Source organism: Labrus bergylta, chromosome 11 (genome assembly GCF_963930695.1).
Source record: "Labrus bergylta chromosome 11, fLabBer1.1, whole genome shotgun sequence".
Taxonomy (NCBI): Eukaryota; Metazoa; Chordata; class Actinopteri; order Labriformes; family Labridae; genus Labrus; species Labrus bergylta.
Window position 1 is genome coordinate 15,476,116 of NC_089205.1, and position 27,877 is coordinate 15,503,992.

Sequence of the window (27,877 nt, forward strand, 5' to 3'; positions counted from 1 at the left end):
TGTTTTGATTGGATATTAAAAGTTTTTATTTTTCATATTACATTGAAGATATTCCTTGTAGTTTTACAAAAATAATCCAAGAAAATTATTTACATTCTGAATTACTGAATGCAAGTGAATGCCTGACATCACTGAGACAATGACTTCCTTCCTGCTCTTCTCTTTACGCGTGAACTTTGTGTGTGTGTGGCCGTCCTGAGTTCAAAAAGACGACACAGTCACTACATTCTGTGAGTCGCCAAACGGTTCATATCCATTTGGGGAAAAAAAAAACGAGAATATGCTATACATTTACAAAGACAACAGTGAAATCGATTGAAAATGAAGCTCAGTATCTAGTCGATTGTTTTGACCTTGAGAAGATATTCTGACAGATTTAAAAAGTGATCGATAAAAACCTGAGAACAGACCTTGATGTTTCTGTTTGAGGGGTTTGGCACAGGAGTTCATTAACAGTAAAAAAAGAAAAAAAAGAACACAATGTAGAAACAGACTGACCACTGAAACATTATTGTATCGACTAGGACAAACACAGTGTATATAGTTTCTATCAATGATGCAGAAGAACTAACTCTTCCACTTTTCAAGCCGCACCACATGGCAACCACCAGACACGAGAGCAAGCACTCACCTCAGCCGTCAGTGACAAACTGGCTGTTTAACTTCAGGCTGCAGAGACGCATCGAGAGAATCCCGGTAAAAAAAAAAAAGAATCTGAATTATCAGTGTCATGAGTAGGGTTTGAGAAATGTAACGCTGCGCACAAAGCGGTACATTTGATCTCTTCAGTAGATATTTTCTGATACATGTGTACTTAATATTCTCTAACAAAAAAATTCTCCAGATGTCAATGAGTGGTCTAAATTCAGCCCTCACTGCAAATCTTTTTTCTGTGGAAATTGCAAATAAAGCCGCTTCTCATTGAATAGCAGCCATTTAATATAACTCCAAAAAACACGCTCCTGATAGTCGGCTTTCTTAAGCTCATATAAAGGCAACAGTATTATTTTCAGCATGTTTAAGAAGAAGTCAAAAACTCCTCAAAGTAGCTTTTTAAGGATTAAAAGTCTCCTTAATAATAATAATAATAGATTAAGACGGGAGTTATTGGTACGGGTTGAAACTGTAAAAAAAAATGTGCTACTAGTGCCCCCTTGTGGAAGGCCTCCACATTGAGTAGTGACAAATGTCTTTCTCCTTTAGTGAGCGTGAACACTGAAGGAACAATTTCACGTCCAGAAAGCACTCAACCAAAGCAGCATCACAATGATACATGACTGTTTCTAAATGACTTGCATCCAGTCTGGAATTTCAAAGTCAAATAAAAATCTATTCAGATATGTGTTTCAAAAATTGCTCTCCAGTGTCAGTAAGAAGGGTGACACACATGATTGAGAGGTAACTGTTGAGTGAACGAGGCACATACGTTAAATCAACAATCGTCAAGCCCTCTAAAAGCTACTGAAACACATGTTCCAACATATATTTCCACTTTCTAATTAAAATCCAGTCAGAAAAAAACGACTTCCAATCTCTTAGCTGGCCTTATTTGTACGTCTTTTTGTGTGTGCTGTGCCTCTGGTTTGTAAGGCCACATCTTAACTTCTGTTAAATAATTGACCTGAAAGAAAAATCCATAGAGGCAGTTAAAGAGTTTTTTTTTGTTTTTGTTTTTTTAAAGAAAATCATTTTTTGAAGAAGTCTGTTCAACTCTTGAATCACTGTCATATTCACAAAAGCCTTAAAAGGTCCTGGAGTACAAATATAGAATTTATGCTTTGTACGAGATGATTGAATACAACATGTCATTCCCTGCAATTGTCACATGTGTGTGTTTGCATGTTTAATGGATGTGTACTCATCTGTGTGGTTGGGTTTGCGTGTGACTGTGTGCGTAGGAGACGAGGAGCTTGCTGGATCCATCACAGCCGCGTCTCCCTGTCTGTGCTGTTGTCTGATGTTTGTTGTGATTGGTCCGAATTAGAAATCACGCACTCTTCCTTCCTGAGCGCCTCCAGCTCTGTCCCCCCGTTGGCCAGAGTTCTGTGGATGCCGTTTAATTCCTCCGTCTTCAGCTGTCGACTGAGCAGAATGAAGCCCGGGATGCAGATGATGAAGGAGATCGTCCGCAGGCTCAGAGTCAGACCCAGGTACGCTATCCTAAAAGTTGATACGACCCAAAAAGAAGAGCTGAGTTGGTTACCATCAGGTTTCTTATAAGAAGACATAAAATGAGACAGGAGGAGGGATTATGTGTTGGGTGGCTGTTCGGAAACACTAAAGTCTGAAGCACACATTTCCATCACTTTCTAAAAACAGAATATGACAAAACGTAAACAACTATGAAGCACACAGATGATGTTTGTTTGAGCTATCACAAAGTCAGCTTGTTAACCAGGACACGAGCTGCAGAGAGAGGCCAAGCCTTAAAGTTCACAACATTTACATAGCAGTGTTTAATATTGCTATGGAGTTGCTCACAACTTGATCCATTTTTTTGTGTATATACTTGTTTATATTGTATACATATGTCAAAGTGGATACATGCAGTTTCTATCTAAACTATGTGTGTTCTGGAGCAATTTCAAAGCAAACCATCAATGATCTCAATGTGTGTATCTGATCAGATAAGGTTGAAAGGGAGCAAATGTCTGCAATCTGTTGATATGTTTTGAAGTACTATGGCTGTATGTTATACTGTGTCACAGTTGTGGCTGCTTCTACACCTGACTGTGAAACCAACAGGCTTTTCTTCATCGTCTAACTTTCTGTAGTTTCAAATCACCTGTCCCTTTCAGATCATCTGTTTCACCTCTGTGCTTCAACACATCCCTTCAGCTCTTCTTAAGGGGCTCACAGGCCTCTTGTTTGTTTAGCAGTACACTGTAGTTATTTAAACATGTCGTGGTTTGAGGTCGATTACATGTGCAATGATCAAAGGATGGTGAGGCAATCTGTGCTTTGCCAGCAAAATAAGTAAATAAAGTAAAATAATCAAGTAAAATTGAACTGCACACCTCAGGTACAGTCAGAAAGACAACTGGCAGAAACACCAATCTGTCATTACAAACAGGGACTGCGGGCTGCGGGCTGTGCAACACAGATTTCCATCCATCCATCCATTATCTATAACGTTTTTTCCCCGCTGGGTGTCGCTGGAGCTGATCCCAGCTGTAATTGGGTGAGAAGCGGGGGTACATCCTGGACTGTTTGCCAGTCAGTCACACGGCTGACATATAGACACAGACAACCAACCACATTCACATTCACACCTACGGGCAATTTCATCAGTTAACCTAACCAGCATGTCTTTGGACTGTGGGAGGAAGTCTAAGAACCCAGAGAGAACCCACACATGCACAGGGAGAACATGCAAACTTCACACAGAGATGCTCCTGTCCGACTGGGATTCGAACCAGGAACCTCCTCGCTGTGAGGCAACAATTCTAACACAGATTTATTTACTTGGCTTTTTGATCACGTGTTGACGGTAAAATATTTACTCTTTTCATTTCTATCTGGATGCAAATTGTACCTGTATGTAGTGGTGTTGTAGATTCTACAGGCTCCTATGCCTCCACACCTCTTCTGACCCCATTTCAGACATGTGGTGTCAATGATTGCTCCAAAGTAGATGGGTGCTGGGATCCCAGCTGTCAGACCAAAAAAAAGTTGTTGTTTTTTACAAACAACATCCCCCCTCAGCTAAAACACAACAGAGTCTACTGTTCAAGATCAGTCAAATAAATATGTTAAGAAGGCTGAGATGCTGAACTTTTGAAAAACACAAACATTATGAAGGGAATCCAGTAGTTCTTGTCATGTGCAAGACTTCATCTGAGCCCCGAAAATTTCAAATTCAAACATGATTGAAAAAGGAATGTGTCTGATACTTACCAAGGGTACGTGTTGCCAGAGCATGGAAACCCAGTGCTAAAGATTTGAGCTGTGGTTTGATGCACCTGCATGGAAGATACAAATCAGAAGCTGTCTACTGCAGAGAGATAAGATAACACACTCAGATTTCATTTGTAATACACCTAGTTATCCAAAACACTGACACACTGTTAGACACAGAATGGAAAACTTGTTCTGAAGCATTTTTCCGACGTTTTAGTAGGTAGTTATACTTTGAACATTTTGGTCTACTAAGGCCTCATCCTATAGTAAATCAACAGGGTGGAGAATTTCTATACAGAGATGAACAGCTACTTCAAGAAGACAGAAACAGCTTATAAATGAATTGCCTTTCAGTAAGGCCAGTGCATTTGAACAGGATCAGCTGATATGGCTTTGGGAGGTCTTTTATATGTGTTTGTCATGTAATAGGGGCATTTACTCCACAATTCTCTCAATTAAACCTTTTTATTTTTTGGGGGGGGGAAAAAAAAAGTGAGCTACTTTGCGTTTATGTCGTCTTACTAGCATCCCAGCCAGCAGGGGGTGATGTGGTAAAGAAGACTCTATATATCCAGTTTTAAAATACATGATTTAGGGCAAGGCTACACTTATCTAATGAACATATTCAGATGCAATACCTATTGATAAAGTCTTACATATATTCTTTTATATAACGGACACTTTTTTTTTAATGTGCACCATATCTGCGTATCAAACATGACCATGCTCAACCTTGCAAAAAAAACACCAAAACACATGATGTTCAGATTAACAGAGATGCCCCTCGTGACCTCTAGTGCAAAGAGTGCATTCTCTTCCTAATCATCCGGCAGGAAATAATGAAACCAAGAGGCCTTGAAATGCATTGGCAACTTCAGCCACTGAGGTTAAACCTGAGCTAATTGAGCTAATAAGCCAGAGAGAGCTGCTCCCAGCTGTGAGTCACATGGACTATTAGACTTGTACACCATAAGAGCTCACAATAACACAGGACAGCCTGTGTCCCTTTCATAGTAATATGGCAGTTTCTTTCACTTGGCTGTTTATTGAAAGCACTTTGAGAAAACTTTGAGTGGGTGAGTCAGCTTTGGTCGTCACAACCCATTTCCTCTACATCAAAAGAACCAGTCGTTATTGTCATTAGATGGTGAATGAATCAAATGTTCTCTTTCTGAATGCTGGAAATGAAGAACTCAAAATCACTGTTACATATTAGATAGGTCCGTTTTTTTTGCAGCTGCAGCTTTGAAATTTCCAACACTGGAAGTCACCAGGTTTTTTTTATATAGCGTATGTTTTAATATCTTCTACTTCCATGCAGCGTTCTAGTTAATTCATGCTCTGTTTGGTACAGATGTGCACGACACAGTGAAATCTGTTCTTTTTTCTGCATTTCTTCTTTGTCAATTACTCTAGCAAAAATAAGCTCTCAGTATTAAGACCAATGTGTCAGAAAAACCAACAGTAGCTCCCTCTCCTTTGCAGTTAGTGACGCAACAGGTCTCCCTGGCCTCGTTTTCAGTCATTAGATCAGAGACTGGGCTTCATGGCTTTAAAGTGAATTCAATTGGCCGTGTCCTTCTACCCAGCACCATCGCATTAAGAGATTTAAAACCTCAAGAAATCATATGATTGGAAACTGATTACTTCTAAACATTAAAACCTACAAAATCCACAGTTAATACATGTGACACAGACACAAAGACACACAAACACGTAGTCAGAATGCTAATAATATACAGCAGCAATAATAAGGCGGCTATAAATGTCCAAATCATTGTTTCTGAGAGCTTTAATCCTGCAGGAAGCTAAATAAAAAACTTCCTGAATTTCCTGGAAGTAAGCAGATCAGATGGAAGGTCCTCAAATTGAATAGAAAAGGATTTTTCTTTGAAAGTAACTGAATCAAAGACGAAAAACTGAAATGAAACCAAAAATATCACTGGGCATCTTCTAAAATCAGCCCCCAACATCACATTTGCTTTGACTGAAATCTGACCTGATGAGAAGCATGTAGCCCGGTGTTCCCCCGAGGGAGATGATGAATGAAGTGATGACAGAGAGAGCCAGGAAGTACGGGAACATCCTGTCACAGTCATCCTTGTTCGGGCACTGACCTGTACTGGCCGTAAAGTTACCGGCTGCACCGACACAGCTACAGTTAAAGAACACCTGGAGACAATGCACAGGCGCACACAGTGTGACAATGTATATCAGGACACAGACATGTATGAAAAAACAGCAACATGTGCAAGTAGGAGTAATGTGTATGCACAAACACTCATGTACAAGTAGTGATGTAAGATCATCATTCTAGAAAACAGGAGATTCCTATTATGACAGATTTTTAATTTCCCTTAAAATATGAAAACTGTGAAATTCATTCAACGGAAAACTTCATGACATAACATTTTATAAATCTACACATAATGTTCAGTAAATGTAAATGTTCAGTTATATGTTATTATGTCCATTGTAATATCTCTTTGTACTTTTTAAAACCTTCACAACTCACAGTGTTTTTTCCTGAGCCAGCCGAGCCGGAGCAGCCAGCGAGACAAGGAGAGACATACGTGACGCCGTCCTCTCCGCAGACCGGGTCCCACTCGCTCGCTGAACACAAACACTCAGAGTTGCAGGCTGTGAACACGGAGTGCTGGTCGTAAGATATCGTGTCCATGCTGGAAGGAGAGAATGCGAAAAGAAAAGTACGACTGAGAGGTAAGTCTTCCATGTGCAGTTACACAATGATTTATCTTTGACATGACTTTTTATAGAAACACAACTGTACACAGAGTTGTAATGCACCAGTAAACACTGCGGGATGAAGCAGCATTACACGTCGATAGTGAGGCACATTTAAATGGTTGACATTAAAGGACATGTACCTTCGAGAGAAAACTATTGTTTTTTATGTCGAATGTTGCTTCCTCTTTACATTGATTTCCCTGAACGATATCTTAATATTACATTTAATTATTTAGCTTTATTCATAAACATGGTTGGAGCCAAAGTGGGAATAAGAGCATGAATGAGCAGTTAGCTCACTTCTGTTGAGTTGAAGCAGAGGTAAGCGTTAGGAAGAGACATTTAAATTTACAAAAAGCAGTAAAAGGTTTTAATCACTGTGACCCAATCAGCACGCTTTATCCATCAGACTTCTTTTCACTTGTTGCACTATTGTGTATTCTGCTGAACAATGGTTTTTAAGACACAGAGGTGCATCAGACACACATTGGAAATGAGTTTTAATTGATCTGTGATGCTCCTGATGACATCCCTGTTGATTCTGTGTTTGAGATCAGTCCACATGTTTCCGCTCTTACAGTTTGCATTCGTCAAATTTTCTCGTGCATGCCCCCCTATGCTCTCTTGGTGCCAATTCTGCCTACACACTACTCCATATTTTAACTCCATGTTAAACTTGTGTGACACTGCTTTGCTTCTTGAAGAGGTCAACAGTTCAGGTATTGGATGCAACCTTACTCTGACATCCCTTATGGCTATGTTAAACACACAACGATTCATTCACTCTAAAGAGCACATTCATGACATACAACATAGTTTTATTTAATGTTCACTTTCAATCAGGTGTCCTTGAACGTAAATGACTCTAACTGTCCCAACACACCTTTATCTATGACTCACTTGTTGTATGAAAGTGTCACACCGGCTACCTTGGCGTTCTCGCAGCTCATGGCGAAGAAGAACAGTGACAGAACATAACCAATCAGAGATGTGCCAAAGGCAAACTTGGCTGCTCGCATGATGTTCATCTTCAGCCTTTTCATAAGCAGACCTCCCGAAAACATCCCCAGGGCTACAGCTGGAATGTTGATCACTCCTAAGATTATGAGAGACAAAAAAAAAACCACAGGATATATATATTTATTGGGATTGGATTAATATTTAAAGGCTTAATCTGGATTGAAACAAAGACTGCCAGTAGAATTTAACATAGTATCAAAGCTTACTGTCACTGGCTAATATTTCAAACAAGTAAACTGCTGGAAAACTTTCTGACAAAACCCCAAGAAAAAGCTAACTTAGTAAAAGAAATAAGAGCCTTGCTTATTGTTCTTGTTTAGTCTCTTGACTTTAACATCAATGTGCAGACATAGTCTTTTATCTATCCCCATGTCGTTAGCTCTGGTCCCTTATTAAACATTCCTTTTCAAATGGAGCGAGTCTGGTCTATAGAGAGACATCCTATGATGATACCACAGTGTATCTCATGTGATGTATGTTGTCCTGTGTTTCATTTCATGTGTGGTTATTAGGCTGATGAGGAACATACACAGCACATTTTTTTTTATGAACTGGAGGGGACGATTCTGAGAAGTAAGGATTGTAGAAAGAAACTACAAGACTATGAAACCATAAACATCTCAACATCGTTAAGAATCATCGCTACAACTCACAGACTCGAACACTCAGGCACATCCAAAAAAAAACATGTTCAGCAACTTATTTCATACCCATCAGAAAGTTGGCCTTTGATGCCGACTGCCTGAAGTGCTGCTCGATGTACTTGGGCTTGTAGGTAACCATGCCGATGAGAGAGTTCAGCTGGATGATTGTCACACACAGGTAGATCATGTACACAGGGTGTCTCAGCAGAGTTCGTAGGGTCGGAATAAAGTCTGTTGAGGGATAAAAATGGTTGAAAAATTATAAATATGCAGTATCCCAACGTTACAGGGTATAATGACTATCTCTAAGTGCTTTTATGATACAATGTTTGGCTTTTTGTCATAAACGGTTTGAAGAAACAAATAAATAATAAATTAATAAATAAAGGTTTAGCAGAGAACATCGTTTTTACCGCTTCACTCGTCCTTACCTTTAGCCATCTCTATGAAGTTGGTGTGGTCGTCTGCAGGATACTTGTTCTTCAGGAGACGAGAGTCTTTGATAAAACTTGTCTGCTCTGGTGTGCATTTCTCTGTTCCCTGCGGCCCAGACATGGGCAGGGAGCGTGGCAGAAACCAAAATGGGATGGCAGAGAGCAGTGTTATGACCCCAGCTATCAGGTAGCCCAGCCACCAGGCCCCCACCCAGCGGGCATCAGCTGGGGTGATGGTGATGGTTTCTGTAAAGGCGGGTGCAGGAGACGAGACTAAATGAATGCTCAACTCCAGCTCAGGTTGTTTAAGTAACTTATTGTTAAACATCCTGTATGGTTAAAAGCGCCTCGTCTAGTTATTTTTTTTAACTTTTATGTTGCAGTTAACCTTTTATCCCCCGTTTCTCTCACTCCCAGTCTTCTCGTCCATTTTCCTCTGGTCTGTTCTTCCTTCTCATACATTTCTCTGTTTTTTTCTGTCTGGGTTCTTCCTCTCCCTCGCCTGCACTCTATTTGATTGAAGTCTGTCACTGGACTCTGTCCTTCATCTCCCTCGCCATGCTTTTTTCATTAGCAAATCCTGTACATCTGTTCTGAGTCTTTTAGACGTACACATACAGCATGTGAACCATCTGATAAAGCCATGCCTCAGTTTTATGAATGAAAAGACCTTTTTCAGAGCAGTCAATTGGATCTGTGATGGTCGATGGAAAATTACAGGTTTACAGGATGACATTATTGATGGCTCTGTTATATTCAAGTGTTAGTTTAACAGAGAGCCAGCATGCACAATAAATCATAATCAGACATCAATGATGCTTTACTCTCCACTGGTTCTTTCCCCCTCATGTCAAATGTCTACCGTGACGTTCTTTAAACTCAGTTTTTTTTATTTGACCCAATTAGAGTCCATTAGAAAGTTTTAAGAGCTGCAAATAAATCACCATAAAATATATTTAAGACAGCTTATTTTTTTTAGCAGTATTGCACTGGGGACTCTAGTGCTACTACTAGTGAAGCGTAGCATGATAATATGGACATATTATATCTTGGGGGAACTCCGAGTTAATTAAACAACTTAATTAAATGATTAAATGATCTTGTGTTTTAACTTACCCATTTTTACAAATCCAATATCCACATATATTTTGGCACAAAGGGAGCCTAACAGGTAGCCGAACACAGGTCCCACCACTGAAATGGTCTGCACACAGCCTAGGGCAAACAAAGGAGAAACAAAGACAAAGGGGCACACAACACACAAACTGGTAAGGAGTAAGTCTGTATCACACTGATACACATTTTGTTATGTATTCCCCCCTACATTCTACAATTCAATGAGCAGACGCTGTTGTCCTAAGCGACGAACGTCAAGGAGTCGAACAAACAGACGAAGGGGCTGACAGGCAGTGCACAGAGGCCTATTTATATCTATATTATAAATATACATATATATATATATATATATATATATATTGTCATCATCCTCAACAATATCGACAGCTTCTGAGAATTCTAATCAGCATCAATCACATCCTAATAATTATCATCAGTATCATGATCTACTCGACATTTACAACAGTGGTAAACTTTACACAAAAATATCACACAATATTCACACAATATTCATAACAAGCTCAAAACTCCTTACAGGGGCTTTAAGATATTACAGTAAGTATGCAAACACTCTTACATAGAAGGATAAATTACAGCTCACAGATTATACCTTATGTTTAAATGTAAACTGTCAAAACTGAAATAACTTGGGAAACATATATTTCCTATGAATTTGTTTTGTAACATCAAGAGTGTTTAAGGGAGGCTTTAATATAAATGAATGTAAACGCAGACTATTAAAGACGACTATAAGGATGACATAGATGTATATAATCATTTAGTAAATCGTACAAATCCATGTAAACATACCAGTAACTCGTTTTAAACTTATTTCATGTAACCGACCCCTGTCTGTACTATTTACAAATAATGTAGGTATACATAGAGCTAGTGAAGCACCTTATAACATGCATTGAGCGTTTAGTCATATATTTATCAATGAGATTGTTCCCCCTGTCAGGATAGTGATAAAAAATCATTTTCTCAGTGATACATTATGTATGTTCCCTGTGGGAAACTGATGCCTGTGTCAAATTCCATATTTAAGAAGTAATATTTTGCATTATGTGCATGTAATGTCATCAAACATAAAGTGCATGGATAATGTTATCATACCAACATATAGTGCTGCATTCTCCTCTGAAGCAAAATCATCTATATAAGAGATCCCAAGAGGCTGCACAGGTGTCTCTCCGATCCCCCGCAGGACATTTCCCAAGAGGACATAAATCCACATGGACAGGTTGGAATCGCCTTCACAACCTGCTGGAAAAGATGAGTAGAAATCACACAAATGTGCTTTGAAACACTAGTGTGCATGTGTGTAAATGCTCACCTGAGGCTGGCACTTGAGTTAGTTTACCATCTTGGGTTAAATCTGCTGCTGAGCCAGCCCGACAAGGGGAGGGGTTCAGCGTTGAGTTCACTACCCACCGAACTGATGTTTCAAATTCATACCTGAACACAACACACAAATTAAACTATTAAAAAAATGAAAAATATATAACAATCACATTACTTCACAGGAAACAGATTTCATAATTAGAACCTCTTTTTTTATAGTTTCTTTTGGAAAAAGAAATCATTCACTGACCTCTATGGTCAGGACTTATTGTAGCACCATGTTTGACTCATAAAGGCTAAACCAACAGTGCTAAGGTACATGAAAGACTTACGTAAAAAGCAATATAGTGAGTCAAGACAGAGTTCACCTGTCGTATCTCATGGATCAATAGTTCGAATGGTGCTCTTTAAACAACCTGCCTGAGTTGTGTCATATGAGGAATAGATGGGATTTAACTCGAAACAACAGCTTTATTACACAATCTATGACTAATAACTCATTGGTGTAATCATTTGCGCACAAAACAAGTCCAAGTTGCCTAAGACTAATGATTGTGTCGAGTAGCTTTAGTGTAGCTGCTATGAATATATTGCAACGTTAAGTATCAGTTGGTTGTAAATTAGACCGTTTTCCCATTAGGCATGATTGTTTCGTACCGTGCTCGAGCACGATTCCTCCCCCCTCCCCTCTCCCCCGCTGGTCTGTGTTCACATTAGTAACATCGTTCCGTATCCGAGAACACTTCCGCATGTACAGCAGGGGACAGTATGAACAAAGTTGGTTAGCACATCCGCCAAACAGCAGAAAGAAGAACAAGCAACCATGGCAACCACAGGCACAGGTGATAAAATGGCCCGTGCTGCGGGGACACAACAGTTTTTAAAGTGACAGGAGCCGTAGCATTACGTCATATAGCAGTCCGCTTCCTCGTTTGAGCACGGTTGCGTTTGCATCTCTTGCTGACTACTCGAGTACACATGAAACGTGCTGAGACCTTCTCTTCAAGAGTACTCTGACATGGTACCCGAGTACGGTACGTCTGTGTTCACACTGATCAACACTAAGACTCATACTCATACAACACTAAGACTCTTTTTACTCACCGTCCAATGATGAAATGAGGCAGAGCGATGATGAATGTGCCGATGGACATTAGTACACAGCCCACTGCAATGATCTTAGGGCGATGGAGCTTGGCCCCAAAGTAGCTGACAAATGCTATCACCAACAGGTTACCTGGAAGAAAGACAACCAGTAATAACAGGGAATTAAATCATGACTTAACACAACCACAGGATGGATAAAGGTTGGAACAAATAGTGAGATGGAAAAGGAACAGTCTCTCGCCTCATTCAGTTTGTTTTATACAGTTTTTTTGTGCTACTGAGTGTAATTCAGATGTGGCTTTGTATGTTCATTAAATGCTTTTTACATTTATGTCCTTAGCTTATGAATTTAAATGTATTGTTATAATAATGTTTGAATATATGGTTCTCATTTCGAGACAAGAAAGATTCAGAAATGCAACCGAAAAAAAATTGCATAATCATCTGAATCAGTTATCTCACTTCTATGTTTTAACCACTATAATATCTACTATGTGTACCGTAGATTCTTCTCACTATAAAAGTACGCTAATTTTTTTTGTGTATATTCATGTGAAATGAATAACCAGAAAACTGAACGCTTGACTTTTGTGTACAAATGTTCCCTGCCAGGCAGATGGGGTTGTGTTCTCACACGTCATACGTCATACATATATCCCCAAGATCTATAGCATGCAGCAGCCAAGGTGTTAGAGGGAATACAGATCAAACAGGATGCATTGAAACATGGCAATTTTTCTACTATCATTGTTTAAAAAGCAGTTAGCCTGGGATCGTTGACATGGAAAATACAATTTAAGGTGGAAAACTGGCCCAGAAAGATAAGCTTCTAACATGCTGTCTGACATTAGTCTATTGTTGAGGCTCATTCGTTGAAATGACGTCAAACGCTCAGAAAATCCCTGGCTACTGACGCGCGTGTGTGTGTGTGTGTGTGTGTGTGTGTGTGTGTGTGTGTGTGTGTGTGTGTGTGTGTGTGTGTGTGTGTGTGTGTGTGTGTGTGTGTGTGTGTGTGTGTGTGTGTGTGTGTGTGTGTGTGTGTGTGTGAGATGTGGCAGAGGGAAAGGAGTGATGGAGGCGAGATGTTCATGATATGAATGTGTGTGCATTATGTTTATGTGTGTTTCTAAGATTTCACAGAAGCTTGTATGTCACATGGTTTTCATGTCAATGTGTTGGGCAGTTTGTTCATTCCAGGAAGATCTTAGATTACTTTCAAACTTCATTTTGTGTGTTTTATTTCTAATATTTTCCATGTTTGTATTACAATATGTGCTAAGTACTACTCATAAATCACTCATCATGTGTACAAGGATATCGCCTGAGGCCGATCAGCTGAGCTCATCTGGCTGAAGTGTTCTCTGTTAAACTCAGCGTCTACGTCATCATTCACTTGCTTTTAATTTTTTTTAAAAATATCTCTCCAATCCTGCTTCTCTTCTTTATCTTCCCACATCTCTGTTCTCACACTTTTCTTTTCCATTTTTTTTTTAATTTCCTCTCCATACTGCCCTTCTCTGCCTCTAGGTTACCTTGGCAACGGCCCTATAGAAAAAGCTTGTTGCCTAGGCCACACGAGAGAGGCAGCTTTCACAAGAGATGGAAAGATGGTGAGATGGATGGAGAGAGAGAGAGCTAAGGGATATTCAGCTGTTACTGTGCCAGAAGTGCCAACCTCACCTCCAGCAGACAACAACCCCTAACCTCCATCAGAGTAAACACAGGTTAGACGCTCTGCCATCATTTTACTAACTTCATCTTTGAATGGTCTTTACTATTTTCCCTTCACTGTTGACCCAAAACTGCTTCCCTCAGCAGCAAAAAATAATTAGAATGGTTAATATTTGTGACAGCTTTCCTTTTGGTCATGCTTTTCGTGTTATGATCCCAAAACAGCACCAACAATGATTTGGCATTTTTAAGAAATTGCTTGTTACTTATGAGCAAACACATTCACTGATACAGAATAAGTCTTAATGGTAAGTTGTAATTGACTGATGATACATGCAATGCCAAATTATGATTTGTCTTCTAGTATCCATCTTAATCATTTTGTGCAGAGAATGTTATGTGTCCCCTCATTATGTGAAACCCTCACTCTCAGTGTGAAAAACAAGTTAGATCTGCTGAGCGAGATGAGGGTGAATTTGATATTTAAAGATGTCTGCACAGAGTGAGGCAGTTTGTTTTGCACTTGCCCAATAAATTATTTTGGAATTGCTTGAAGGGTCTGTCTGGTTGCAACTGGTTTAGCCAGTAAATGCCAGATGATTCCTACATATATTAACCAGGAAAGGCTGAGGTTAAATAAATAGCATAGAGAAGGTATTACATAACAAACAAATCTTGAGTTCAGCTGCCCCCAGAATAAAGCCAGGTCAAAGCTGGTTATGTCCCTACATGACGCTTTGATTCACCACGCTTACACACCCATCTGCCTTCTTCTTGAAACCCTGATGAATCCTTTATCTGAGGCTTGAATACCTCTATTTCCCATTCATATTCCGGCCCAATGTAGGAAAGAGAAAAAAAAAAGTGAGGATCCAATGACACAGAGGCTGCGAACACAACAACAAAATAACAGCAGAGCCTGGCAGGCCAACTCACCTATCTCGAAGCTTCCATCAATGACACCTATTAAGTAACTGGGGATGTCAAAGCGCCTCTCCAGCTGAGTTATTGTGCTCTTCATGTAACTCCCCGACAGAGCCTTTGCAAAATAGGCGAAGGACAAAGCCACCAGAAACATCTAGGGGATGAGGGAGAGGTGAGAGAAGGAGAGATGAAGAAACAGAAGGCTTTACGTTAAAATACAAAGGAACATAGACATACAAGCAAACAAATGAAGCCATTCATTCATTCATTTAAATGTATTTTGAACCTCAAAGAAACACTGAGGTTTCCCTCATTTGTCTAGATTCAAAAGAAGAAAAATATACAGAATAAAAACAAACCACTGAGGTGTAGGGTTTTAAGATCATCAACTTGAATTGCCCATGAAGAATATGACAGTGTTGATCTTGAGATTGTGGTGTCAATCACTTTTTGGATCACACAATCTAAAGGCTGATATCCAAGTTCTGAGCAAACGCACTTGAATAATAAGAACGTTATAAGATTGAGTTTGGAAGGGTCCATTGAGCCAGTCTAGTACAGATGTTATATGAGGTGGTGCACATCCAGTATGATATATATAGATAAAAAGATATGATAATTTGAGTGTTGCGTTGCTTCTCAATACAGAGCACCACACATCCGTGTGTCCACCTCGAATACAAAAGCACTAGATGTCATATTTTTTGCAAGGGGAAACTGAAATTCACAGATCAAAGAATTACATATTTAACGGATGCAGTGTGGACAACCAACATGCGATCATGCGCGATGCGTGCTGTTAGGACATGTCTGTAGATTCAATTATTATAATCTAGATCTGAAGGAGAAACTGCCAGAAGCATACTTTTCCTACAAGCTGGATGTGCTTCTTTAAAAAAAAATGGGTTAAATGTAAATTATTCATAAGCCAAATACCTAAATATTTATACCCTTTAAAAATGTTTTGTACCCAGTCTTACAATGTTGCTTTTATTCAGTGTTGATAGGCGTAGGATCTAATGTCTCGTGCTCTGGAAAAAGCTGAAATTTACTTTTGCTAGACATAAGTATTAGTTTAAGGCTGTTAAGTGCATTCTGAAATAAAATTGTACTTCATCCAGTGTGTTGGAATGAGACCGCAAAACAATAAAGAATAGTATCATTCATTAACATGAAAAAAGAATATTACAGGTAGCAAAGAGACAATTATTACTAGAAAATGTAAATGAGACAGGGCCCAGTGCTTGTGGAACATCTTTTTGAAGACAAACTTTTCCAAACTCTATTTCTCTGCTTTAATACACTGTAAGCTACCAGAAAGGACATTCTGAAACCATGAACTAGCAATGGAGTCAAACCCAATATTGTAGAGTGGCAGAATAGGACGAGAATGATCAACTTCAGTAAACTTTTGATGAGCCTAGAAATGTTGCTGTCAACATTAGTAATCTGCTTGATTGTGTTGTTGATGGCGTGTTTTGTCCACTGAGAATAGACATAAAAAAGGAACACTTCTGTTGCTAAGATGCCACAACTGTCCTTATTAAACAGACGTCAGTTGGCAACAGTCACCAGTTTAAAAGTTTAAGCATTAAGGGGGGAAAGCATTGAAAGGAGTGTAAGTCTAACAGCAGGAAATATTAACAACCATAAGTGAATAAATGGCTTTGATTTTGAATGAAGACAGACAGATTGATAAATGGATAGTGATATGTCGAGTACTATAATGTACTGTAATATAATGCAGGCCTAGTCTAACGATTGGGGTGGACAAATGTCTAAATATGGTCTATTATTACATTTCAATGATATCAGTTTGGCAAATGTATTCTAAGAACACCTAAAAACGTTACTTGGCGCCATGACCTGACCAAACAGGAAGTCAGCGATTTTTTAAGTTATATCGAAATTTCAGCGCAATATGTATAATTCATAGACCTAATACACATTTTAACTCCTCTACTAGCACTAGTAACATAGTCTGCTGCTTCTATCTCTCTCTTCTAAATTGTCAAGAATCCAATAGATCCTCACTGCTGGTTATTTGCATTTTAAAGGCAATCTAGTTGGAATATGTTCTCTCTGTATATTCTATAGCAAAGTATCATTCCTTGGGAGCCATTGTTTTGTTTATACCTTTGCCTGACTACTTGTGTAATGTGACTTCCATGTGCACTGCTTATCTCATGTCGCCACTTTATCACCAGCAAAGGGGATAGGATTCTGTAAAAATACCATGACCATGACTTATTTTCAAATACCCATGAAGATCAAAGGACATAGCAGGCACTTAGTGTATGGACAACACAAAGGTTCTATTCTTCTCCTGTCTTCTATGATCGGAAGTGGCGCCTAATGCCATTTGTTTATTAGGCCACATGGCATGAAAGCCGTTTCAGTTATATGAACAGGAAGGAGATAAAAAAATATACTAATTAACATTATTGAATAATTGGGATTGACTGGGTCCTGTTGTGTCCGCTAATGTCTGGCCAAAAAGTTGCACTGCTCACTCCAAACTGATAGCAGCCTATTGCCAATTAGTTTGTGCATTCTGCTGATGTGCAAGATGCAATAACACTTACACCAGCAGGCAGTGGCAGTCTGATATTTGTCACACAAAGCGGAAAACCAAAAGACTGTGACTTGACATCGTATAAGAGTTACAACAACGTCCTATGGTAAATTATCAAAGTGCAGGGTGCTGTCAGGGCAATGTGCTTCAATGTAAAACTCAGGATTTGGATAGCTTTTTATTGCAATGGACTTCATATGAAGTGATTAAGTTTGAGTCAATGTCAAAATAGTTGATATTGCTTTGTTTATGTATGGAACACCTTCTGCACCTTAAGGTGCTTAAGCCCTTATAGGAACATTTATTTCATTTGAAATCTTTTTGGAAACTTTTTAAGTGGGTTTTAAGAAGAAACATCTTTGTAGAATGAGTGGGTAAATGGGACCCATTAAAATCAGTTAGAAATGGATTACTTCATCTGAATAGCCTCCAGCTCTTTTTGGGATTTGCAACAATGGCATACATTGTGACATTTCCATTCTGTACTTTCAATTGTTTTGTTTTTTTTGTTTCTTGTAAGTGCCAGATAAGCTGTGGCCTCATTGTGATTAAAGATCACTAAAAAGCGATTTGCATTCAGACTCTGAAAATTTTAACAAAGCCTCTTTCTGACCTGTGACCGGCTTTTGTTCTTAGCTCATTGATGTCACTCACCGAATACACTTGGGTTAGAGCCACTCACAAGCACACAGTTTTATATAATTAGTGAGAGGGATGTCAAGAAGCAAATAACAATGAATTTAAAATTGGTAAAATGAAAATGTTGTGGTAAGGGAGTTCTGAGATGCCTCTTTCTGTAATACATGAAACACTGGAACATTGTAGCACCAAAGTCCTATTCTTATTGGTGGAATTATCAAAATCAGAGAATAACATTGAGCACTGGATTAGAGTCGGACAGGCTGTGCCATATCCCACCCAGCCCGTCAAGAACTAAACAATTCTGAGGAAACATGAAATACAGCCCTGCCATCGCCATCAGTATTATGAAAAGCTGCTTGAACACCATTGTCTCACACCACTTTCATGTGGGGAAACAGAAACAAGATTGTCTGATCTCATATAGGGACTTACCAACTTTCATGTTTTTGGTAAAAGACATGCTTTCAGCCAAAGCAAAGAGTAAGCGGAAAAGACTGAGGTGGTCTATTCAAAAGATTCACATCCTGTTCTGCCTTATTATCTCAGTCTTTCCGCAGAGAGTGACTGTGATAACTATTATGACTTTTTCACTATGGCAACATGCACACAAGAGCAACATTTCTCCAGTCATTAGTGTGAGTGTGATTGTTTCAAAGGTCTTTAAAAAACTTGAACTCTTCAAGAACACACGAAACCCTATATTGTTTAAATCACTTTTTCAAAAATGAATAGTCAACTCATAATATGATTTTTTTGTCCCTGCAGTACCGTAATTAAGATTCTGGTTTCCTCCATATCAAGGAACCCTGAGACAGTTATTTATTACTTTGTAAACTTTTAGCTACTTTGCATTTAATATAGAGGCTCTGGTGGGACAGGCTTATCTTGTAAAATGCACTCAATATGGTTTATGAATAACTACAGACAATTCACGAGTTAACAGTAAATACTATTATGTCATAAGGTTAGAGATGCTCTAGAGTTCCTCATCCATTATCCGATGGTGGAACGAACTTCCAAACTCCATTCGATCCGCAGAGTCCCTTTGCACCTTTAAGAAAAAGATAAAGACCCAGCTCTTTCATGAACACCTACGCAATGATATTAATAATGAAGATAATGGCAATGGTAGTCCTGGAGCTGAGAGTGCAGGCCAGCGAGGGAATGGGGAGGGGGAACAATCGTGCTGAAGCATGGTACGGGAGAACTTTGCCTAGTGTGAGTGCCCCCTTAAAGCTGTTTGTTTGAACTTATTGATGTTGTTTCCTCCTCTTTAGATCCTTACTTGTGTTGTACTTACTCTCTGTTGTACGTCCCTTTGGATAAAAGCATCTGCTAAATGAATTGTCGAATTGTAGAATTATCTAATGCCCCACTTCCACTGTGCTCTCAAGGTTTCTACCAATATATTTCAAGCCGTACAGCCTGGAATATCCTGCAAATCTACTGCACCCTCAGCTTTCACTGTCACTGTCAGTCAGTTATCTGAGGCAGTAATGTGCGTTAAAGGCAGTATTATTTTGATCAAGTTAACACAATGTTTGATGTCAGGATAAGGAGAAGTCTGTTCTTTTGTTCCTTCAGAGGGACAGCAGAGCTTAAAACAGCACTGACCCAAAATGTATTTCTCTGATTAAATTCTTCAGAAGAACAACCCAGGCTTCTCTTCTCGTTGGTTAATGCATCACATTCAACAACAACTGTCTATAACTGAGACCAATAACTTCTCAGAAGTGTATAGTGGTAGGGAGCCTTTTTTGCCCTCAAGGTGTGCGGTTCGATGAGTTTGTGATGTCATGTGAAAGCTTTGAATACTGACCTTTATTCCAGCAGTTTCTTATTCCGATACCAGTTTTACTCCCTGATAAATATTCGAATTCTCGACTTTCTTTAACGTCTGACAGCGAGAAACCAACACAAGATTTACATACAAATAAAAGCCCATTTATGCTTGTGTTATAATTGCTGTCATTTTAACATTGCCTTATTTAGACAATGAATGAAAGAGAACTTTCTTTTTATGTTTGACAGTCAGTCAAAATGAATAGAAATGAGTCTTAAAATAACATTTAGATGGGTGAGATTCATTTCAGTTTTGAGAGTCAAACTTTGGAACAGCTTTAGTGATGAGTAGAAATTGTGTAGTTCTCTGCAGAGTTTGAAAAAAACTGAAAAATGAATTAATGAATACAACATAAAATGATAAATAATTTAGACACAATTTAGAGTTGATCTGCTGTTGGTTTTATCTTTGTTGTACTGCTGATGTTCTGGGTTATATTAAGGACTTAAAGGATAAGCTGAAATAAGCCTTGGGCTTCAACCGATTCCTTTTTTGGTCATTGTTTGAATTTTATTCTTTGAAATATAAACATGTTTTATCTACGAGTGGAATACTCACACACATGTTTGGGACTTTTTTTTTTACTTTGAAATGAATTACAAAAATATTAATTTACTCATTAATTTCCTTTGAATGAATGAATGAATGAATGAATGAATATTTAGTTTTCATGTCTGCTCTTTACATGACTCATACCTCATTAGATTATTCAGAGATACATTTTGAATAAACCAAATTGCATTCAGCCAAATTCAAACAGCACAGTACAATTACATCATCAAGTAAACATACTCACTCTAACATTTTAACTGTAATTACACTGTCCAACATTTCATTTATTTTATGCTGATTTTATCCAGCGTTGTTTTTTAAAATGTTGATTGTTGTAAAGTGTCCTTGTGTGTCTTGAAAGGCGCTTATAAATACAATTTATTATTATTATTATTATTATTACATAAACTACCCTTTAAATAATAGGTAAGAAACAACAAATATATCAACTACCAACACACCCCCCTCAATACAAGATCCACTACTCGGATCCAGACAAATCAAAATGAATGAATAAATGTTTTAATGAATCATTTCCAAACAGTTTATTTGATTCAGTTCATAAACCAACAAACTGCATAACAAACAAAGTCTAAGAAAGTGATCTGTTATAAGTTACTTTTCTCCTTCTTTCCAAAGCTTTAAAAAGAAATTCAGACAAAGCAAAACCATAATCAGACAAGTGATCCATTGAAGGACTGTTCTTCATATGAATTCAATCTTCATATGAAGACTGTTCTTCATATGAATTCAATTTAAAACAATGTTTGAAATAATATTTCTCATAAATGATGACATAGTGGACAGTATAACATCAAACGCCTTCATTAAGCTCACAGTATTCACATGTCATGATCAGCCGAACCTACTTTAAAAAACAATATGTTCTCAGTTTTGGCTTCTGCCAGATTTCCTTTTCCCCATAATTTTCTTCACCTAACCAGAACAAGTGCATACTTTTGTACAAAAAATGTGTAATGTTGGCTCTTCTGAAATCTTCCCATATCCCAATACTGACACAGCTTTATAGATGATTCAGCTCCTGCAAAAAGGAACTCTGGGATAACAAATGATTGAAGTATACTAGCATAAAGACAAGCAGAGCACCTTCAAGCAAGCTAAGCTTACATTACAGACGCTAAGCTTACAGCCCCTCTTGATGTTTTGTCTCTGCTGAAGCTTTGGAGAAACATCAACCATCAACCAATGACATCCAAGGGAGGAAATGTTTTGACCTTAAAGGAGGAGAACTAAGGCCCAGCGGAGTTCTTCAAACTACTGAGCAATAGGAATGCTACTACAGTGAATTTAGAAACAGAGAGCTTTCACTAGCATCATCCTCATCAAGTTTGTGAAAGACTTGTTGGACTGTTGTTGCAATAGATTATTTAGTTAGGAGGCTCTACACACACACATGCATGCAAGCAGACCTACTAAAAGCATGTGACCCCTCCACAACACAGACTTACACATACACAACCACCCCACACACACTCTTATCCTAGACATGTCGGTTTTGTACCTTCAGGCTCGTGTTGGGAGTGGAACGTGGTTCTCTGGCGGCCGAGGCGGCATCACTGCGTCCGTTCCCCTGCGTGCGTCCTTGCTCAGCTCCCATCCTCCAGGGTTGTCTCTGTGTCTCCTTAGCAGAACTCTCCCACGTAATGCAATTTCTTGGCACAGATGCATGCAACCCTGCAAATGGATAATTCAAGCATGTGACCTACTTCTCATCATCAGCACAAACACAGAAACATGTCTGCAGCAGCAGCCGGCAGAGGGGGGACTGACACAGGACCACTTGAACCCTGTAAGAGATCTCAACACTTGAGATCTCTTACAGAGAGGAGTCAATTTGGAGTCAATTTGGAGTCAATTTGGCAAAGAGCCAGGTGATGTTTGCACTTTTTTTCTGACAAAAACAATGAAGCATAAACCCCTGTTCAGAAATGTACTGAAATCACAATCCTCATCCTTAAAGCCTTATTGCACTGTTCATTTGCTTGAACTTTTCTGTCAAATTCAGTTGCTTTTGAGAGTGAAACAACTCACTGTATGTGTGAACAAAGGTTTATGACCAGGCTTAAACGTAGTGCTGCCCTTAAAAAGCCCCCTCAAAGCAAAGTGGGTGTTTGTATTAATTTATCTTATAAGTCCAAGCCACTGTTTACTTTTTTCCCAACACCTCTACACCTGCTGCTTATAAGGCTGGAGGAATGCGAGAATTTGGATCACTTAACTCGTGGACGTGTCGCTGAGCCAGGACTTGTCTTGCACGGAACTTCTTGCAACCTCCATTACCTCTGAGTATCTATTTTTGACTCTTAGACAGGTGCGAGCAATGTAAATATTTATGTTTGATATAAAGAAGTATATACATAAGGAAAATGGCTACTGTGTTTGGCACATACTAAGGAACTGAGTTTGGAAAGAAAATGCAACAATGGTTGGACGGTGTTCAGGCTCTCTGGACCATTCACATTTAAATCTACAGGTGTTCCTTGATGTGTCAGTCTACCTAACGCATACATTTGCCAGCAGGACATTCCGGAGCTGAGCTAAACTATTCTGTTTCCATGCAGTGTTTGTGACCAGAGGCAAAGCATGATTGTGCCACTTTCAACTGAGCTGAGTTATATTGACTTCATGGTCAACAGAGTGACTAAAACAAAGGAAAAGGGCATTACATAATACTACATATGCTTACAACTCTGGGTTTTATAGCTTATGTGTGTAAACAAGGAGTTGCAGTTGCTTCCATTGATTCCATTTTTATGTCTGACTCAATCCAGGTAAATAGAAACCTCACTGTTTGAGGACCTGATCCCACATGTTGCTACTATACGTCTTAAATGCTTTTTGCAGACGTCATTTGAGCAAAAGCAAAATCGACACTTCTTGATAGCAGGTGCATCACTTTAAAGGCGTTCACTGGTCTTTTCTCTACTAAGTTATATTTTTCAGGTGTATTCAATTATTCAAGTTTTCCTTAAATTTACACAAGGTTTTTTTTGTGTTGTTTCATTAATTTAATACTGTGAAAGTACATAATTGCTGAATAATTAAAAAGGGCCCTTGAAAAGTAAGTTACTGCGCATTAACAGGTCACGCTTGGGTTTTTTTTAGTTTTTTTTTTACAGTGAAGCAGCTGCAGAGAGTGTTATGTGAGTCATTGAGGTCGGCCACCAACTGAAGTTACAGTAAATTTGTAAAATACTCAGAATGAATCCTTTAGACCACAGTGTTGTTCTTACGAAGCGTAGTGTAGCTAAGTGGTACATTTACTGGTAATAAAGCGAACAACACAATCTGCTAAGAATTGATGTGTCTACTGAGAAGAACAGATTATTGATGTGCTCATTTTCACTCCTACTGTTCACTTCATTTCACTCTTACTGACCTCTTTCTCTCTCTTTCTATGGATTCTTTCTTCCTAACCACTCAGATTGGTTTATTCCATGTATTTCCCCCTCCTCCCCCCCTCAGTTCATTTCCAGTAGTCATGTGAAACAGTGGATGTAATTGCTCGGGGGGGGGGGGGGGGGGGGACTGTGTTTGTGATAGCTTTGCAGCAAAGATACCGACACCATCACCTTTTCTTTCATTGATACTTCTGCTGCTAAGGCCACATGTAACAAGTCTGCAATGTCTCCCTGAATGATTTTTCTGTCTAGAAGACGAAAGCAGACCAAAGGAGCTGCCTAATCGCAACAGGTTTGACCCACATTCATGGAATTAGACCAAAGGCAGCTTTAAGTGGCCAATATGAAGCAGAAGTCCATTCAAGAAGCAGACAAAAAGAAGTCATTGGAGCCTCTTTCTCTATGTATCAATTGCCAATTAATCTGACTATTATGTAAGGTCTGGTAACGAACATTTTTAAAACAGCAGAGTGGAATTGGCTAATATAGCTATTTGCCCATCAGTTCAATAGCATGGCTTGTTTCTAGCAAAATTCAAGCAGTACATGAAAAAAATACTTTTTTACAGCAAGAAAAATATTTTCAAGATGAATTAAGTTTAAGATTTAAGGTGCAAACTAACAAGAGGACCACTTTGATTTGTTTTACCATATCACGTTCACAAAGAATAAATAGCCATGCTTGTACGAACATGTAGACTACCGTTCTCATGCTACATAATCTTTTACTCTTATAGAATTATAGGAATATTTTTGAGGAATTAAATGGACACATTCATGTTAAAAATAGCAACATAGTAACTGTATCTAAGGATGATGAAAGGCTTTGTGTAGATTGATGTCCTGTCGAGAGAGAGAGAGAGAGAGAGAGAGAGAGAGAGAGAGAGAGAGAGCCAATAGGAAACACAACAACAACATAACAAGTCGTCCCTGAACAGTATCATTAGTATTGAAGTATTGGTCTATCTTTACTCGTTTCATGCAGAAAAAACTAACGTATCCTATCCAATAACCAACAAAAATATAATTGATTTTGTGATCGAATCTAAGCACCTGCTGACTTCCAATTGAAAAAATATAATAAATGATATAATTTATCATTTCCGCTGTATGTTTTTTTTTTTCCAAAGAAGTGGCCTTTAAAGGCTGCTTGTAATCAATGAATACAAATGTCACATACACTGGATAAACAAGCATTGTGTATGAACGACACAGGTCGTCTTAAAATAAATAAATGTAAGAAATTACTATTGTGAAGTTGTTCTTGTCACAAGTTCAATAAAACACCAAATGCAACTTATTTAATTCTGAGCACTTGACCCAACATCTAGGCCCACTGTTGCTCACCTTCTTCAGAACTGATTTTACTTTCTACATTAGGCTACCTTTCCTTAAATATACCATAAAAGCATTTTGCTATCCATTAATGTTGCTGATTGAAACATTTTTTGAGCCATTTATTCACTTGAGTCTTAACCTGCGTATTAAGAATGATGAATATGAGAAAAAAACTAAATCAGAAAAGTGGTTTTCAGTAGCCTATTTAACCAAACGAAAAGGATACTTTGTGTATCTAAAAATGTATAAAATATCTCACAGGCTTAACTACTCAAAGGTCAAGACGCTCATTCAACACACATTAGTCCGGAATGTCACTTTCATTTATAGGGAGTGATGGGCATGAATGGAAAAAGAAAAAAGACCAAAAAATGGATTAAAGCCCCTCAAATAGAGAAGAAGGTCCAACACAATTTAGAAACAGCTTAATAAATGTTTGGTTGACGTTTGGGCTGAATAGAGGTACTCTGATATTCTGCTGTGTTTTGAGATCATTCCAATTATCTCTTAACACTACAGTGTTACTGACACCATCTTTAATGAGCTTTACACATTTGCTTTGACTTCTAATTAGAATGACAGCCAACTTTGATTCACATGGTCTAGTAACAGCAAAAGCCAACTCACCCCTCTATCTGTAGGTGTAGCCTATTAAAAGCTACAAAGCTAAAACAGAAACCCACTTTGAATTAGTTTAAAAGTGTTCCAAGGTGACTGACATATGGAAACAAGTGCAGCCTGTAAAGAGAGGTGAGAATAACAAAAACAGGTTGTTAATTAGACCCTTTAAGCAATCTGATAGTAGGATAGGATAGGATAGGACAGTACTAACCCTAACCCTTGATTCCCAGAGGGGAAATTCGGGCGTTACAGCAGCACAGACAAGAAAGCTTAAAAATACACATTAAATAGAATAGATAAGATAAATAAAAATAAGAATAAAAAATAAAAAATAAAAATAAAAACAGGGGGTATATACAGTACAAAATGAATGATGAAGTTAACTGGGGGGAATTGAGAATTGAGACAGTATTTGCAGAGAATGACAAGATAAAGTGACAAGTAAAGTGACTTGGTATGATAAATAAATAGCAGCAAGTAATGTAAACAGCAGAGAAGAGAGGCAGTGTTGTACCACAGTAATGCAGAGTGCAGTTATATAATATAATGTAGTATAATATAATATAATATAGTGCACAATATATTGTAATATAATGAAATGTTATATAATATGGACTAATATAATAAAAATATATAGGATGTACAGTATATATGTACATATATATTGATGCTAAATAATATGCTATGTAAAGTAAACACAATCCTTTATTCTACAAAAGTGATGTGCTGGGAAACCCCTTTAGCAGGTTGAAAATTATGTGTAGATGCTGACGCTGCTTTCAGGCTCCTCAGCCTTGGTGCCCCTCAGGTAGCCTAAAGCTAGGGTCATGCGGAGCACAGTCACCCATACGGATTTATGAACATAAGCCGCTCATACAAGGGTGTATTTTTTTAAGCTAGCCAATGTGTCTAATGAAAAATAACGCTTCTTTTTCGTCTTAAATTAAGTGCTAAGGTGTCTAAAACACGGGTACCCTTAGGAGGTTGCCTAATATTCTCAGGCTAGGTCAAGTTGTGGCGACGTCACACCTATGTCACACAAAAATAAGCATGCTCACTTTCATCATTAAAAACACTCTTATTCTGTAATATCAAGCAAAAAGCCTCAGCATTTAAGGTAGCCTAAATAAAAAAAAATAAAAGGCACCACTTACCCCAGTGTCTTGTGAAACTGTCTCCGACTGTTCGAGCCCCAACAATTAAACAGCCAATTGGAAACACAGGTGACCTCCTTTCAGCCCTCTCCGGTTAAACTTCTCACGTGGATGGGAAAGGAAGGAAAGAAGAAGCGCCGACTCTTATCATGAATACTCCGAGACGGACATGTACCTTCAGAGTTCATTTCCAGCCGACTTCACGGTGACTCTTCGGAGCAGACTAGTCCAAATCAAGAAGGGATATTTATCTCCTGAATCATGTCTCGACCGGTTGGTGGAAATCTGCAGTGAGGAGCCGCTCGGAGAAGTGGTGCGTTCAAGTGACCCCGCTGTTACTGCACACCCTGGAGAGAGAGAGAGAGGGGGCGAGAGAGAGAGAGAGAGAGAGAGAGAGAGAGAGAGAGAGGCTTTGGCTAAACAAACTCACAAAGAAAGACGTCTGTCTTAATCTGAAGCTCTCTCTCTCTCTCTCTCTCTCTCTTCCTCTCTCTCTCTCTCCCTCTCTCTCTCTCCCTCTCTCCCTCTCCCGCGCTCTCTCTCTCCCTCTCCCTCTCTCTCTCCCTCTCCTTCTCTCTCTCTCCCTCTCTCTCTCTCTCCCTCCCCCTCTCTCTAAACTCTCAAAAGTGTACTGATCCCATATTTGTTTCCCTTTTACATAATTTGATCACTGAGCCTCCTCTGTGTATGCCCGTCTTAATCTCTGAGTCATGGTCACTCATTCTGGGTTTTTTTTTCTTTTCTTTTTTTGCACTGAGTTGTAATTCCTGATTTGGTTAATTTGGAGATGATAATACTGTGTCCTTGTTCATAAAAGAGAAAA

The 27,877-nt window shown here is 38.7% G+C and overlaps 1 protein-coding gene across 2 annotated transcripts; it reads right to left on the minus strand.

Annotated features, from left to right (window-relative positions):
* Positions 1-2: 2 nt before the first annotated feature.
* LOC109988470 (solute carrier organic anion transporter family member 1C1-like) lies at positions 3-27,400 on the minus strand. Of its 2 annotated transcripts, none has more exons than XM_020639968.3 (15): positions 27,055-27,400; positions 22,043-22,215; positions 14,921-15,062; positions 12,311-12,443; positions 11,199-11,320; positions 10,979-11,125; positions 9,863-9,961; positions 8,744-8,992; positions 8,379-8,543; positions 7,549-7,744; positions 6,416-6,581; positions 5,900-6,072; positions 3,898-3,962; positions 3,536-3,653; positions 3-2,160 (listed from the first exon to the last, which is right to left on the minus strand). In XM_020639968.3, exons 2-15 carry the CDS (start codon positions 22,136-22,138, stop codon positions 1,923-1,925), a joined length of 2,109 nt encoding a protein of 702 aa, XP_020495624.2. In that variant the 5' UTR covers positions 22,139-22,215; positions 27,055-27,400; the 3' UTR covers positions 3-1,922. The 2 variants fall into 2 exon arrangements, with proteins under 2 accessions (XP_020495624.2, XP_065816312.1); XM_065960240.1 differs by having other exon boundaries at positions 10,979-11,128.
* Positions 27,401-27,877: the final 477 nt, after the last annotated feature.